This window comes from Rhynchophorus ferrugineus, unplaced genomic scaffold (assembly GCF_030347505.1).
Source record: "Rhynchophorus ferrugineus isolate W39M unplaced genomic scaffold, kcgeb_rfMv2 rfM11, whole genome shotgun sequence".
In the NCBI taxonomy this organism is placed as follows: Eukaryota; Metazoa; Arthropoda; class Insecta; order Coleoptera; family Curculionidae; genus Rhynchophorus; species Rhynchophorus ferrugineus.
In genome coordinates, this window is record NW_027472590.1 from 18,167,051 (window position 1) to 18,185,325 (window position 18,275).

The 18,275-nt window shown below is 30.9% G+C and overlaps 1 protein-coding gene across 2 annotated transcripts in view; it reads right to left on the minus strand.

The window, feature by feature from the left end:
- Nucleotides 1–244: 244 nt before the first annotated feature.
- wgn (Tumor necrosis factor receptor superfamily member wengen) overlaps nucleotides 245–18,275 on the minus strand; it is a 240,361-nt gene continuing 222,330 nt past the window's right edge. For both annotated transcript variants that reach the window (XM_076417813.1, XM_076417814.1), the window contains one exon: nucleotides 245–1,592. In XM_076417813.1, the coding sequence (XP_076273928.1) occupies nucleotides 1,513–1,592 (80 nt within the window). In that variant the 3' untranslated portion in view covers nucleotides 245–1,512. The remainder of the gene's footprint in view (nucleotides 1,593–18,275) is intronic.

An 18,275-nucleotide genomic window follows, 5' to 3' on the forward strand; every position in this document is an offset into this window, starting at 1 on the left:
TATTATTAATATGACCTACATTTGCCAACAACATTATTTCTACTTTTGTCTCACTACTTATTTTCTTACAGCCGGCTATATGCATGTAGATTTCATCCTGATAAGTGACAATAGATATTTCGGTACCACTTAGAATCAATCGATTCATTCAAATTGTGAAATGTGAAATATACCATTGTTTAAAAAATGGAAATAGGAAACGATCTTAAAGGAAACAGGACAATGTTAATTTACACTAGCAATATTACTTTTCATTAACTTTTATTGGTTAAGGTATTTATATATTTACATTTGATGTCAAGATACCTATTTCATTCTAATCTATGACATATATTTTATTTCTAAAATAAATAAGTGTTGTAGTTATACATACATTGGCAATATGTTTATACAAACGCACAATATTTTGTGACACTATTTTTACAACTGAATCTTAGTCACAAACCATGAGGTACTGCATTAGTGTAATTGAAGTATGAACTTTCCATTTATTACTAAAAAAAGGAATATAAAGCCTTGCAGTAATACTAAAAGGGGGGGGGGGGAAATGTTAAAAAATAAAATAAAATCAGGTATTTACAAGACAGAGAAGACTATTGTATAGCCGAAAGATCTAACATATAATATTATATACAGAAAAATACAGGCATTATTTTTTTCTACAAATAAATTAATAAAACTGGGGTACGTATAAATTTTCCAGGGTTTATTGAAAATTTTACTACCTCATTGTCGTGATTAGCCATGAACGTGGAATTTTAGTGAAGGAAAACAAGGAACAAACATATTAGTTAAAAAGCTATAACTTACATTAGATTAAAACTGTAAAAAGTTCAACAAAAACAACATAAAGAATGTATTTAACTTTTTAATTGCGAAAATATATATATTCTGGATGGTTCGAGTTATATCCAATTTATTATTTTGAAATCCAAATGAAATCAAAAAATTACGTCTTAATCTACTGTAAGCTGAATGTATTAGTACCTTTCTAGATATTAATGGAACAAATTTTGTACTTAATATTTCACTTGAAGTAGTTTATATTATTAAGGCCGTTTAGCATTCAATTTTCCAATTTCCTGTAATTTTAATGGTTTTGATCAGGCTATTAAAATTTTAATTAGCAAATATTTTACTTAACTAATGACTAAAATTCGACTTTTTAATAACAGAAAAATGGAAAACTAAACCTAAAATGAAAGTCTTTGTTAAATGTTATCTATATGAAAATGATATGTGTAACATTCAGTAAGCATAAGAGTTATTTTCGTTTTATTTCATTCATGAATTTTGAAAACACTAGAATTTTCGAAATATCGAAATTTCAGTTCCAAAAATAAATCGATGGTACGGTAGATTTATCCCCAGTAGGCGTGGACAGGGAGGAAGTGTATTTGAAGTTGCTAAATCCGACTGTCTCCATCTGTTTTCCTATATTGCCAGAGCCAATATGTATCAGCCTACACACACACAATAGCTACGCTTTCTCCATATAGGCTACACCACCGTCTACTTCTTGGTTTTGTTCTCTTCAATGTATACATTTCCTTTCGATTTGTTGTTGCTATTTTTCTCATCTTCCTTTCGCACTGAAATAAAAGAAAAATAATATAAATACACGTAACTAAATAAGTAAATGATGTTGTGTATATGCGTGAATGTCGGTATGTGTTACTAAAATTAATATAACGTACAACATTTATTACGAACCCGTAACTAAATTATTTAGGTTTGAAAATATTACCGCTATTAGTATGGTAAAGTTTTGTTAAAGAAGCTGTGGTTCAAAAACTTCATTGTTGAGCAATCTTTCTAAAATAATTTATCAGCCTCATGGGCTATTTAGGATCTAGTACGATATAATATTACAGAAGACAGTATAAATAGAGTAAGAGACAATATAAAATGCTATCATAAACAAATTTTTCTATAAATAAAATGCAGGAATACTTACAAATGTAGATAGAAACAGATAGTTTAAAAATAAAGAGTATAAAATATAAAGCATAAAATATGGATAGTTTAAAATGCATAAATTAATATATAACGGTACAAAGAAATTAGTATTAAATATTAATAGCCTTAATCACATATACTGTGGTAATCCAATGGCTGCCAGATAATTATTAATCAGCTGCTTTTGAAGCTTTTCCATGGATCCCTCTAGGCCAGCAGCCTCTGGAGGGCGTACCCATGGCACTCAACCAGGATGTGTCTGATCCTCAACGAGGATCTGCATTTATTACAAATGGGTGGGTTGTCTCCCTTAAGAAGAAACTTATGGGACAATTTGCAGTGACCTATTCGAAGTCGGGAGAAGATACCTAATTTGCGCCTACCAATGTCCCGAATATTAAGGTCATGGTAATTTTTTTTACTTCGCATAGTTTATTATTTGCCATCAAATCCCAGTTTAATTGATCCAGTTTTTTATAAAGTATGCTATAATGCGAATTTAGGTCTCCGCTCCAATGAAGACAATTCTCCGAAACCGATCCTTCCCTCCTCCCCGTAAGGTGATCCGCTCTCTCATTATCCTCAATTCCCATGTGGGATGAAGCCCACATGTAAGTGATATTCTTGCCATTATTGTGATTGATGGTGTTTAGCTCTCGTATATTCGTTACCCTTAGATCCATCTATGTAGATCAAGAAGGTATTCTATTTAGTAGAAGAGACTATAAATTCTCTAAAAGTAACGGCAAAACCTTTTATATATTCTCCCCATAAGAGTGGCATTGCAGTTGGTACGAAAAAACAGCCCATATTGACACAGTCTTGGCTTGAATCTCAAAGAGCCTGCATACTTTAGCAACAGTTCGTCGTCGAGAATTCAAGGAAGAAATCTCCGCTTCGCAAAGTAAATTGTCAATCGGACTGGTATGAAAGGCTCCCAGGAAAATCCTTAGTGCTGTGTTTTGGATTGAGTTAAGTCTTTGAAATAATGATGCAAAATAATTTCACGTCAAAATATCGTCACCTTAAGCAACTTGGAAAATTGCAGAATTTTGCACAAAAATTATCATTAATATGATTACTTCGGATATGAGGTTAGTCATGACTGTTACTTGTACATACCACACAGTTCATTAAACAATTCAACTATTGTTAAATTAATGTTGATTCATTCGTTTTTCTCTATTGTTTTAGTGATTCTCACATAAATCTCTAAAACTCATCGATAACTAAATCTATTGTTTATAAAATAGTACTAGTTAATATTTCCGCTTCTCAACAAATTCAATGGATGCTTGCATGTATTCTGGTAAAGACATTTATTGAGAAAAATTAGTACAACATATATTAATCAAACTATTTTTAAAGCTTTCTACAACTTGTGTCATCTTCCTCGAAAATAGCGATACCGTATCGAAAGAATTATGTTGGCTTGGCAGTGCTCCAACTCATTTTCGCAGTTCATAAGTGTATAGAAACTGTGCACCAGACAAGCCAGGTTGAATTGATCTGAATAAGTGATAACTAGAAGGCGTTATGTCTAGTGAGTACGCTGGGCACGGCAGAACTTTCCATTCGTTCTGCAACTGGTTATCCTTCACAACTCTTGAATTGTGTGGTTGAGCGTTGCCACGCAAGAGCATGTTTTTGCGTCTGTTACTCGCTATCGCTGGTTATTTTAGGAATAATATATCATGCAATTGATGCTATTGAACATTTGTAATAACAGTTTTATTCGGTTTTAGCAACTTTCTTTTTCAATGACACCAAAATCACTACTTTTAAGTAGTGTTTAACCGACAATTGGGATACGACGGAGCAACATCATTCTTATATCAGGTAGTACACTTTTTACAAATAGAGCAGCAAAAGTATTGAATGTCGAACGTTTCGTGATCATCGTATAAGATCTGCATATACTGAATAATTCAATAACGCTAAATGGAAAACTGTTATTCTATATAGAGATACGTTAAACCCATATATTACAACATCTAGATTATGTTTTATGCAATGATACTTATATAATGATTAATGGATATCTTATCAAAATATGGGGAGAAATCCAATATAAACAAAAACAAAACAAATGGACAACTTGCACTAAGCAATATTCTGAAGACGCAGGAAACCATTCAAATACGGGAAATGATGTTGGGAAAAACTCACTATGATGCCAGTATAAACATATAGAATTGTTATAGTTCCAAGAAGAGATAAACTAAAATTACATTCTATCATTGTGTCAGTTAGAGAAAGCATAGGATTGCAGACAAACAAAAGGTTCAAGAGTGTTTTTTACCAGATTACTTAGTTTCAACAACCCAGAAATTTTACAGTGGTGGATAATTTCCTCTTGACATTAGAATATGTTAAAACTACTATATATACTATTCGGAAAATCTATTAAAATTTAGCTATTTAAATTACATTTGGTGAAAATAAATATTAATAAGTCGCAAAGAGACAAGAGAGAGACTCAATTTTTTAATCAATATTATAACTCTTAAATAACACCACACACACACACACACACACATATATATATATATATATATATATATATATATATATATATATATATATATATATTTAGTTTGTGTCATTTCGTCAAAGTGTGTACAAAAAAAGAAAAAGTGTTTGAAAGTGGTGATTTTGACACCGAAGACAAAGAGAGTTCTGGACAGCCAAAAGAATTTGAAGGTATTACTAGATCCACATAAAACGCTAGGTTATTATATAAAACTAAAATGAATAAATAAAATCAAATGGATAAAAGCAATATGTTATACGTTTGTAACATTAAATTGTAATCTTCGATGGAACAAATGGACATTTATATTAAAGAGTATGAAAATATAATTTGCTTAAAGATGTTGGTAAAGGGTAATGTAGTGTTCTGTATCTTCATTTGATATTGTTATATACTTATATAAATTTATGAACATGTAATATATATAGAATAATAAAAAAATATAGTAAAAAGTTAAATCATATTACAACTTTAATTGCAACAAATGATAACCAATTAATGCAAACTGGATAACCTATAACTAACACTTCCACAAAAGCAGTACAAGATAGCTTCATATATTCTTCATATTCGAGAAGTAAAACTATTTCTCTGTTTATTTAATATTCAGTGTACACAATATTAAATAGTTCTGACTAATAACAAGTAAGAACACACAATAATTTGACACATCATCTGTATTCGATTAAGGCATACATATGTAGTTTCCATAATTTCCACCTTCTGCAAATCAAGTAGTTTTCCGCAGCAATTTTAATTTGTTTTTATATGATTATTTCTCTAACTTCATTTTCTAATACAACTAAAAATATATTATACCAAAATATAATATATTATCCACTTGACTTCTTGAGTATAATGAATTGAACTTTTTTATTTCCTTACCCCATTATTCGTATTTAAGTTAATAGTCTTATTTAATTTTTGATTAGTAGATTACTTAGTTCGTCAAAAAAATTTGTAACATCGTCCAATCCACAAATAGGTGTTATAAAAGCATAACGTTTATTAATCATTGATATCTTTCAGTTCTTTGAATTCATGAACAAATGTCCATTTCTACCCTTAATTTCTTTTAAAATATTTTAAACATAAAGTTAATCCCAATACAGACAATCTAATCATCATATCGAAAATTTAAACATATGCAAATAGTTAACCCACAATGGTAAACTTTAAATTAAGAATTACACGAATTCTCTTATCTATGCATAATGGCTTTTACAATGCTGCTTTAAGTTAAACACACAAATATATTGCTGTTTTCGACAATATTAATTTACAAATTACATTTACAAAATGTACATTATTTAGAGTCAAAAGTCCTCTATGAGACTCTCACATGCTTTAAGATTATGGTGGGGCCTTACCGACTTCCAAAATCCCCGCATTTGCAACGAAATTATTCTGATACTATATACATGAAAATATTAGGTTATTAAGATATTTTTAGACATTTATATGATATACGATTTTCTCAACCTACTTTTTATTTCTCTCAGAGATACTTCTCAAAATTATTTTAAAATACTGGTCAAAAATGTATTGATATACGGCAGTTGATCATTGAAAAACATTAGCAGACAAATAATAGTAATATACTAATTTTATGGCTGTCAACTGCACTATATCTCTCAGTAGCATTAAGTTGTTGGCTTATAATTTATTAGTCATTATTAATTACATGCAACACTGGTAAAATTAGTGCTTTGTACCTTTCGTTCACTTGCTTAATTTATTCATATAATATGCAAACTGGGTAATAATTATTGCTAAGCTTTGCGAGCTAAAATTAAAGTTAACCTGTGAATATTAGATGCGAATATTCAACCACGTCTGCCGCTGAACTAATTTTAAGACCGCCCCTTTAGCATAGCCCAAATATAGACAAGTAATTTAATTAGCTCGAGCTAATTTACCGTTGAATTAACAGCGAAAAGAGTACGTTGAATAAGAGCTTTTCACTGAAGTTATTCGAGAGCAGCACGTTATTAATGTTGTATTAAATATTTAATGAGCTCTAAGGTAAAATTCGACATTAATTAAATAATAAAACTATAGTGTTTTAAAAATATTTTTGACTATCCATTTTCTGTTCTTCTTTTTTTTTGTTTAATTACTCTTTTTCAATATTTATACTCTAAAACTAAAACTCTAAATATGTATGTATATACTTTCTTTACCGCTTAGTTTTTTGACTATTTATTTATTATTACACTGCTACTAGTCCTTGCCGGCTAATCTGCAATTCGCCTTTATAATATATATATATATATATATATATATATATATATATATATATATATATATATATATATACATATATATATATATATAATATATACATATATATATATATATATATATATATATATATATATATATATATATATATAACTCTCTTTGTCTTTGGTCTCAACATCATCACTTCCAAAAAGCCGAAACCATTATTTACATGTTGAAATCATGTCCCATATAAGTGAAACAGAAATTTTCAAGGCATGAAAATAATTTTTGTTCACACTTCGACGAAATGACACAAACTGAATGGTGAAGCCTCTCAGTAGGTTTCAACATGAAGTTGATTACAAATGTACCGGATGTAATTGAATAAACTGTAACACCATCTGTTGTAAATCCTTTAATTAGTGAAGAATAAGATGAGGTTTCTATGCCATGTTACTCTCGGTTATAATTTGCAAATATTTTAGTTTTCCAATATGCTAATGAAAAGTGATATGGAGTTCAACTAATACGATACAGAACGCTAAACTACCTCAAAACCTATCACAAAATAGTGGCACAATAATTTAAAAAATAATACACAGTTTTCAGATTTCAGCACAATTTTCCAGAACATTACATTTTCAAGAAATTAATTTTACTGTCCATATATATTTATGAAGTTCAAACAAACACAATTCAAACATATTTAATATAAAATTCAATTAAATCCTAGCGGTCTCACCGCTGATATAATAAATAACGTGGCCCACGACACACGGCCATATAAATAAATAAACCAAGTCGGAAAATAATTTGCGCTAGAATCAGTCCGAGTCGGAGGGAGACCGTTATGAAGGCCTAAACGTATCCTGACGTAACTAACGGCGAAAAAAGTTTCTGGACGACTCACCGAACACAGGAAGTTGCTGAAACTGTCACATGGTCTAACGTAAAACCGAGTTATTTTCGAACGAGTAATTACCAACACGCAATACTTCCTGCATTTGAAGGATTCTTTCGTCTTGTGCTTATCCCGTTTGTATTATGTTGGCAACTAAGTTATTTCTTTTGCATGTAGTAGGTTGTTCGAAAAGTTCGCGGAACGGAATAAATTTCAAATTTCAAATATCCTGCAATCTATTATAGAATCGAATGAATATCGCGTTTTATGAACTCATTTTTTGAGGTGCGAGAATGATCAGAAATTCGAATAAGCGAAATCAGACTAGTAAACAGGATGCAGAAATAATTTATTAACTTTGATTCACTGATTTTAGCTATGTAAAATTATTTATGTTCTACGAAATGGGTGTTTTCTACGAATTTTCCCATCTAAATATTCCCAAATGGTTCAACATTTCGCTACAATAATAACCTGAGACTATTTTTTACTTTTGTTCCTGGTAAAATATACACAGCTTTTACTAAAATTATCTCGACCTCTTCAAAAAACTTATTTCTTGATCACTTTCAACTTTTTCCATAAAAAACGATGATAATGTATCGAAAGAACCAGCTGCAACAGTGTACTTCTTACAATTATTACAAAGTGTTGTCGAGCTTTGTCCTCTTGGATGACTTGCAATTGATTGTATTCGAACATAACGAATGTCGAAATCTTCAGCGTCTGCAAAGATGTTGTAGAGAAAAGTTAAAACAATTACATTTAACAGTTGTATGTTGTATCACATTTTAGTAGTATATAGCGATGATCAGAAATATTGCAATAATATATCTTTTCCAATGTCAAAAATGAATGAAATAAAGAATGAATTAATAGATTGAAAGGAAATTTTGATTACCATCTTTAGAAAGATTACATATTAAAACAACCTACTATATTTAATAATAATGTTTAAATATTACTAAGCAAACATTAAATCATGTTTTTTGAATAGAAATTACCGATAAGTGGCCTTTAAACTATGGTCCTCAGTTAATACTTTTGTATATCCTTCTAGCAATTAGCCAAAACAATCATTTGATGAGTTTGAAACGTAGCGATAATTTTACAAAGCAGCTAACATTATTCGCGATCTCTGAAAAATTCTATGGATCCTCCACGGTTGTTTTAAAATTAAGCTTAGTTGAATAAGAAATCGTAAAATTTATTTATAATGCAGTCGTTTTGCTGTTTTAATAAAAAGTTAATCTATAAATAAGCTTCGAGAGTATACGATTTTGTTGAAAGAAGAAAACCTCTTGTCAATAATGTCTCAATAACAATTACAAAATTTAATTAATGGAGAAGCTAGAGGAAAAATGTGGACAAGTTAAAATGGCTGCGATTTTTTAATATTAATTTTATGTAAACATCTACAGTAGAAATACCCGCAAAAAATTTAAAAACTTAAGGAGAATAATAGTTTCAGTGCAATATGTTCGAAAGTAATAAAAAGAGTTAAAAGTTAACAGTATACCATAGAAGCATAAATCACATATATTTTTATTAAATAATATCTCAGTGATATTATTAAAATTACAATCTGAACTAATAATTGATTAATGAGTAAAGCTGTGCAGACTTCAATTACTATAAATTAAAGAAACTAAATATTTTTGCACTAGAATCTCTTACTTATTGCAGCACTAACATTGTGTTGTCTTTTTGTACTAACTCATACTAGTTCAAAAGATAACCTTTAAAGTTGCCTTGTCATATGATGATGGAATATGATCTTGACTTGATGAAGACTGTTCACTGACGTGATGCTCAAGACAAATTTTGTAATGGCTTAGTTAATGGCGACCATTTCTTAATCTTTATGGATATAATTATTTCCAAAGCACCACGCATTGTTAACATTACTCCTGAATATTTTGTTTTCAAATCGCTGAATTGGGTTCAAATTGATTTCTTTTATTCGTGAAATTGACTGGGATATATTTATGTTCTCTCGTTCAGTCTGATTCGTTATTGTTTGACCGTCTTTACTTTGGTTTACTGATGATTACTACTTCTTCTTTTTCATGATATTCATTTACCCATAGCTAATACGATAGTATGGCCAGAAAAAGTAACTATTGTGTTATGATTTTGAAAAATACTAATATATAAAATGTGTTTTTTCCACACTCGTCCTGCTTGTATGCTGACGCAATTGCAACTGAACAATAGTAATATATTAATTCTACAAACTAATATTATATTGGGCATATTTAACGTAAGATATAATTAATACAAAATTGTGGTATATTGATACACAGAAGCACAGCACACTATCCTGCGGTATTTCTTCTTCTTATAACAAAATTTTGTAAAAATATTTTAAAAGTTTAATGAACAATACTAAAAAACAGAAATCGTCAATATATTTTGCTAGCTTAGAGGATCAGATTTTCAAATGATCACTTGAAAGATCATTGTTAAATTTTATACTTATAGGCGTGCACATATCGGTGGGTTTCAAACCAGCTGCTCTTGAGCTGCAGGTCGAGCGGGCCTATAATTCTACCCACATCACTACAGGATGTTTATATGTTCATATTTCATTTATATAAAGTGCATAAAAACGATTTAAGATAAACAATCGTGCCAAGGTAACTAGTTAATGGTGACCATGACAAATTTTTATCTTGTTTATTATCAGATATTGAAAAAAAGTTTAGAAAAAAACAACATAAACTATGAAGTAAAATAATATTATTATGATAAAGAATGGCTAATTATCAAATTACTAAACAAATTTTCATGTGAATACCATATGTTCTTGAGTGTAAATTATTCTGAGTAAAGAAGATTCTAGAGAAGAAAACATCTTGATAATCAATAATATTGATATTCAGTTCAGTAGAACATAATGAAAAAATATATAAAATATAAGACAAAATGAAATAATTAACATTTCGAAAACTACTAGTGTATGAATAATTAATACTGCTGTTATATAAGAAAAAACTATCAACAATGATTAAATTTTGCATACCAAATGTGAAAGACATTAAAAAAAACATATTGCAACTTTTTGCCTACGTATACATAATTTGTTATATTAACGAGATAAAAATCAAATGTATCTATTTTTGATTAATTAATTATCATTAACTATCTCCTACATTCTCCTTCATGTAACATTTCGATGCAATTTTGCATACACCAACACCTATGAAATTATAAATAGCTTTTGATTCATAGACATAATATACAAGGTTACCAGGTTCACAGAAATGGCAAAAAGGATTTATAGTTAAAAAAATTCATTTATTTTTTCAATATAATTTCCTTCAACTAAAAAATATATACTCTCCAATTTATGGGTCTTGTCACTGTAGATATTTTCCAGGAGAATTTTTTATAGCCACTACAAGCCACTTTTACAAGGTGGCACTCGAATGTTTTTTAATCCTATTTACCTGTCTCACTGCTGCCAGAATATCTCAAGTATATGAAAAATATCTATTGAAGGGAATAAAAGCGAATATATAGAGAACAAACCTAATACCTACATACCAGTTCGATTTTATTAACAAGCATTCAACAATTGACCAGGTGCACAGAATAACAGATGTAATTGGAAAAGCCTATGATGGTCAAAAGGTATGTTCAGCTATATTCTTAGATGTAGTAGAAGCTTTGGATAAGGTATGACATGATGGCCTTGCTCATACGCTATAGAATCGTGTGATAAACCACAAATGGAAAATATGACGATGGCTACAAGTGACAATATAAATAATTGGATCAAAATCTGTAAAATAAAATTAACAAAAGAAAGTCTAGCCATGTGCAGTTCACATATAATCAGACTGCATGAGCATCAATAATAATAAATAATACCATAATTCCATATAGCAACAACGCAAAGTACCTCGGAATGAATCATGATGCAAAACTTCGCTGTCGAGAACATTTACAAAAGAAAATGAAATAACTGAAATTGTATAGAGGAAGAGCTGAAATAGAGGAAAATGTATTGGTTAATTGGAAGAAAATCATAATTGTGACTTCATAACAAATTACTATTATACAAGCAAGTGTTGAAACGTATAAGGAGATATAGAATCCAATTATGGGGACGTAAAGCTGAAGTGGGAAGTAATATAAGTACAATATAATTTTTCGAGAACAAATTCCTGACATACAACATACAGTATTGTTCAGGTATTTTGAGATTTTCAGATAAACGACTTTCACTCAGGAACTCAAGAAAATCGCATGTAGATATGCGCATCCAGACAGACTCCATTCTCATGGATAACACCAACTCTTGGATAACATTAAAACAGGATACAGACTCAAAATGATCAAACCATTTGATCTTGTGTAGTGTAGCGGGGTGAATTTATTAGAAAAAGAGCAGTGTTAATACATAAATATTATTAAAGACTAAGATAGGGTCATCCTAGATATATACTTCGATTTAATTATTGTAAAGACAAATTGTAGATTAGTCTTCAACGACTAAAATTGATAAAATTCAATTTTATTTAACAGTGAAGCAATGTCACTATAATGACAGGAGAGGCTCTCTACACTAGCAAAAAAGGATATGTTAAAGGTAGCAAGTGTGTACAAAGTCTCCTGTGAGTATGAGAAAGTGTAACAGGTCAATAGTAAAGTTCCCGGTCTGCCACATAGATGGCGCTACTAGAATTAAATCCATATATTTTTAAGTTAGCCCTAACCCTCAAAAGATGCGTGTATAAATTTGACAGCTGTCGGATCATTAGTTTGTTAATTATAGCATTTTGAGTGAAGCAACTTTTGTTATTTGGAAAAAAATGGATAAAAAGGAATTTCGCGTGTTGATAAAATATTGCTTTTTGAAGGGAAAACATCCAGTTGAAGCAAACACTTGGCTTGGCGCCGAGTTTCCGGCCACTGCCCCAGGAAAATCAACCATCAAGGATTGGTATGCTAAGTTTAGACATGGTGAAATGAGCACCGAAGACGGTGAACGCAGTAGACGCCCAAAAGAGGTTGTTACCGACGAAAACATTTAAAAAATACAAAAATGATTTTGAATGACCGTAAATTGAAATTTAATGAAATAGCAGACACTAAAGATATCAACTGAACCACGATTATTTGGTTATGAGAAAGATCTGTGCAAAGTGGGTGCCGCGCGAGCTCATTTTTGAGCAAAAACAACGATGAGTTGATGATTCGGAACAGTGTCGGAATGTGATCAAGCGTAATAAACCCGAGTTTTTGCGTCGATATGTGACAATGGATGAAACATGACTCTATCAGTTCACTGCGAAGACCAATCGACAGTCATCTGAGTGGACTGCATACGATGAACCCGCTCCAAAGCGTGGGAAAACGCAATAGTCGGCGGGCAAGTTTGTGGCGTCTGTATTTTGGGATGCGCATGGAATAATTTTCATTGACTACCTTGAAAAGGGAAGGACCATCAATAGCGACTATTACATAGCGTTATTGGACCGCTGAAGGACAAAGTCGCCATAAAACGGCCCCATTTGAAGAAAAAGAAAATACTGCTTCACCAAGACAATGCACCATTTCACAAGTCAGTGAAAACGTTAGCAAAAATCCATGAATTCGGCTTCGAATTGCTTCCTAATCCACCGTATTTTCCCGATCTGACCCACAGCAACTATTTCTTGTTCTCAAATTTTCGTCGAATGAAGAGGTGATCGCCGAAACTGAGACCTATTTTGAAGCTAAGAACAAATCGTACTACAAAAATGGTATCGAAAAGTTGGAGGGTCGCTATAATCAGTGTATCACCCTTGGAGGGAATTATGTTGAATAAAAAAAAACTAATTTTGCCAAAAAAATGTGTTTTACTATGGTAGGCCGGAGACTTTTCAATTGAACAGTTACATAGGAGAAATTGGAAGGATGATAAATATACAGATAAACGAATATAAGCAATGTGTGAGATATAGACACACCGTCTAGTCAGCATTGGGTGAACACTAGACAGATACTGGCCATAACAATCAATGTTCTCGCCTTGAACACACAATGTATAGAATTTGGGTTAATAAACGCGTCTCCAGTTTGAAAGGAAATAGTGTAGATATGAACAGCCGTGTTAGTGTCAATAAATTGAAATTTGACTGAATAAATTAACATCGAAAAATATGAAGAAAAAACGAAATTACTTTCCCACAACATAATAATTAAAAAAGCATTACTTAGCAGTTTACTTTTGATATTATTTTACTATTTAATTCATATTTTGTGTAATATAGTGTTTAAAGTCAATATAGATTTATATATTAGAATAGCCTTGGACAAAAATAACCATTAAAACCAATCAGCAATCATTTCTGCGGTAGGGAGAACTTAAATTAACCCAAACAGGCAAGTCATGTCATGGGTAAACCACAAGTATGCATAAGAAAAATCAATATTAATATATATATATATATATATATATATATATATATATATATATATATATATATATATATAATACTTTATACTTTTTACTTTTACTTTATTTTATACTTTTACTTTTACTTTATTGCTCATTTCACCATGTCTAAACTTAACATACCAATCCTTGATGGTTGATTTTCCTGGGGCAGTGGCCGGAAACTCGGCGCCAAGCCAAGTTTTTGCTTCAACTGGATGGTTTCCCTTCAAAAAGTAATATTTTATCAACACGCGAAATTCCTTTTTATACATTTTTTTTAAAATAACAAAAGTTGCTTCACTCAAAATGCTATAATTAACAAACTAATGATCCGACAGCTGTCAAATTTATAGACGCATCTTTTGAGGGTTAGGGCTAACTTAAAAATATATGGATTTAATTCTAGTAGCGCCATCTATGTGGCAGACCGGGAACTTTACTATTGACCTGTTACACTTTCTCATACTCACAGGAGACTTTGTACACACTTGCTACCTTTAACATATCCTTTTTTGCTAGTGTAGAGAGCCTCTCCTGTCATTATAGTGACATTGCTTCACTGTTAAATAAAATTGAATTTTATCAATTTTAGTCGTTGAAGACTAATCTACAATTTGTCTTTACAATAATTAAATCGAAGTATATATCTAGGATGACCCTATCTTAGTCTTTAATAATATTTATGTATTAACACTGCTCTTTTTCTAATAAATTCACCCCACTACACTACACAAGATCAAATGGTTTGATCATTTTGAGTCTGTATCCTGTTTTGATGTTATCCATGAGAATGGAGTCTGTCTGGATGCGCATATCTACATGCGATTTTCTTGAGTTCCCGAGTGAATGTCGTTTACCTGAAAATCTCAAAGTACCCACACAATACTGTACGTTGTATGTCAGGAATTTGTTCTCGAAAAATTATATTGTACTTATATTACTTCCCACGCCAGCTTTACGTCCCTATAATTGAATTCTATATCTCCTTAAACGTTTCAACACATGCTTGTATAATAGTAATTTGTTATGAAGTCACAATTATGATTTTCTTCCAATTAACCAATACATTTTCCTCTATTTCAACTCTTCCTCTATACAATTTCAGTTATTTCATTTTCTTTTGTAAATGTTCTAGACAGCGAAGTTTTGCATCATGATTCATTCCGAGGTACTTTGCGTTGTTGCTATATGGAATTATGGTATTATTTATTATTATTGATGCTCATGCAGTGTGATTATATATGAACTGCACATGGCTAGACTTTCTTTTGTTAATTTTATTTTACAGATATTGATTCAATTATTTATATTGTCACTTGTAGCCATCGTCATATTTTCCATTTGTGGTTTATCACACGATTATATAGCGTATGAACAAGGCCATCATGTCATACCTTATCCAAAGCTTCTACTACATCTAAGAATATAGCTGAACATACCTTTTGACCCTCATAGGCTTTTCCAATTACATCTGTTATTTTGTGCACCTGGTCAATTGTTGAATGCTTGTTAATAAACTCGAACTGGTGTGTAGGTATTAGGTTTCTTCTCTATATATTCGCTTTTATTCTCTTCAATAGGTATTTTTCATATACTTGAGATATTCTGGTAGCAGTGAGACAGGTAAATAGGATTAAAAAGCATTCGAGTGCCACCTTGTAAAAGTGGCTTGTAGTGGCTATAAAAAATTCTCCTCGAAAATATCTACAGTGACAAGACCCATAAATTGGAGAGTATATATTTTTTAGTTAAAGGAAATTATATTGAAAAAATAAATGAATTTTTTCAACTATAAATCCTTTTTGCCATTTCTGCGAACCTTGTAACCTTGTATATTATGTCTATGAATCAAAAGCTATTTATAATTTCATAGGTGTTGGTGTATGCAAAATTGCATCGAAATGTTACATGAAGGAGAATGTAGGAGATAGTTAATGATAATTAATGTCTTTCACATTTGTAAATTGAAATTGAATGAAATAGCAGATACACTAAAGATATCAACTGAACCACGAATATTTGGTTATGAGAAAGATCTGTGCAAAGTGGGTGCCGATTTTTGACCAAAAACAACGATGAGTTGATGATTCGGAGCAGTGTCGGAATGTGATCAAGCGTAATAAATCCGAGTTTTTGCGTCGATATGTGACAATGGATGAAACTTGTCTGTATCATTTCACTGCGAAGTCCAATCGACAGTCATCCGAGTGGACTGCATACGATGAACCCGCTCCAAAGCGTGGGAAAACGCAATAGTCGGCGGGCAAGTTTGTGGCGTCTGTATTTTGGGATGCGCATGGAATAATTTTCATTGACTACCTTGAAAAGGGAAGGACCATCAACAGCGACTATTACATAGCGTTATTGGACCGCTGAAGGAAAAAATCGCTATAAAACGGCCCCATTTGAAGAAAAAGAACCACAGCAACTATTTCTTGTTCTCAGATGTCAAAAGAATGCTCGCTGGGAAGAAATTTTCGTCGAATGAAGAGGTGATCGCCGAAACTGAGACCTATTTTGAAGCTAAGTACAAATCGTACTACAAAAATGGTATCGAAAAGTTGGAGGGTCGCTATAATCAGTGTATCACCCTTGGAGGGAATTATGTTGAATAAAAAAAAAACTAATTTTGCCAAAAAAATGTGTTTTACTATGGTAGGCCGGGGACTTTTCAATTGAACAGTTACATAGGAGAAATTGGAAGGATGATAAATACACAGATAAACGAATATAAGCAATGTGTGAGATATAGACACACCGTCTAGTCAGCATTGGGTGAACACTAGACAGATACTGGCCATAACAATCAATGTTCTCGCCTTGAACACACAATGTGTAGAATTTGGGTTAATAAACGCGTCTCCAGTTTGAAAGGAAATAGTGTAGATATGAACAGCCGTGTTAGTGTCAATAAATTGAAATTTGACTGAATAACTTAACATGGAAAAATATGAAAAAAAAACGAAATTACTTTCCCACAACATAATAATTAAAAAAGCATTACTTAGCAGTTTACTTTTGATATTATTTTACTATTTAATTCATATTTTGTGTAATATAGTGTTTAAAGTCAATATAGATTTATATATTAGAATAGCCTTGGACAAAAATAACCATTAAAACCAATCAGCAATCATTTCCGCGGTAGGGAGAACTTAAATTAACCCAAACAGGCAAGTCATGTCATGGGTAAACCACAAGTATGCATAAGAAAAATCAATATATATATATATATATATATATATATATATATATATATATATATATATATATATATATATATATATATATATATATATATATATATTATACTTTATACTTTTTACTTTTACTTTATTATATATATATATATATATATATATATATATATATATATATATATATATATATATATATATATATATATATATAAAATAAAGTAAAACTTGTATTTTATACTTCAAGAATAAGAAAAAATCTAACGCTGCTTAAAATGGAATATAACAGGTCAATTGAAAAGTGCCCGGCCTACCATTGTAAAACACATTTTTTGGGAATTTTTTTTTCAACATAATTCCCTTCAAGTGTGATACACTGATTATAGCGACCCTCCAACTTTTCATTACCATTTTTGTAGTACTATTATAAAAGTTGCTTCACTCAAAATGCTATAATTCACAAACTAATGAACCGACAGCAGTTAAATTTATACACGCATCCTTTGAGGGTTAGGGCTAACTAAAAATTATCAAGAGACGTTTTTGTTAATTTAATAAAATAATGAGAGCGTCTCTGGTGTCAGATAAAATGTAATGCAGGCTTACTCTCGCGTCGCCTGATTTAGATGGTTACAAATAACTTTTCACGAAGAAACACCACGCACAGATTGAATTATTTACCGACCCCTAAAACGGTTTTGTTGTATATTAAGGAGTTTTGGTAATTGTTAAATGAAATTGTCGCTATCCCTTTTACGGTTCTCCCCGCCAAGAATTTAAATAATCCTACCACCAGAGGAACTATTCAGCGCTGTAAATAACTTTCGTTGCGATTTCGGAGGGATCTATTTACATTTAGATGCGAAATAGTACAACGGCAATTTGTAAAAGCAAAAAATAAATGCAAAATAGAAATTTATTCCAACTACCGGTCTTTAAAAGTAAATTTGTTTTTGACAATCAACATATTTTGGTTGTTGCCCTGTTTATTATAATATATGTGATTATTAGGCTACAAAATCATTATCA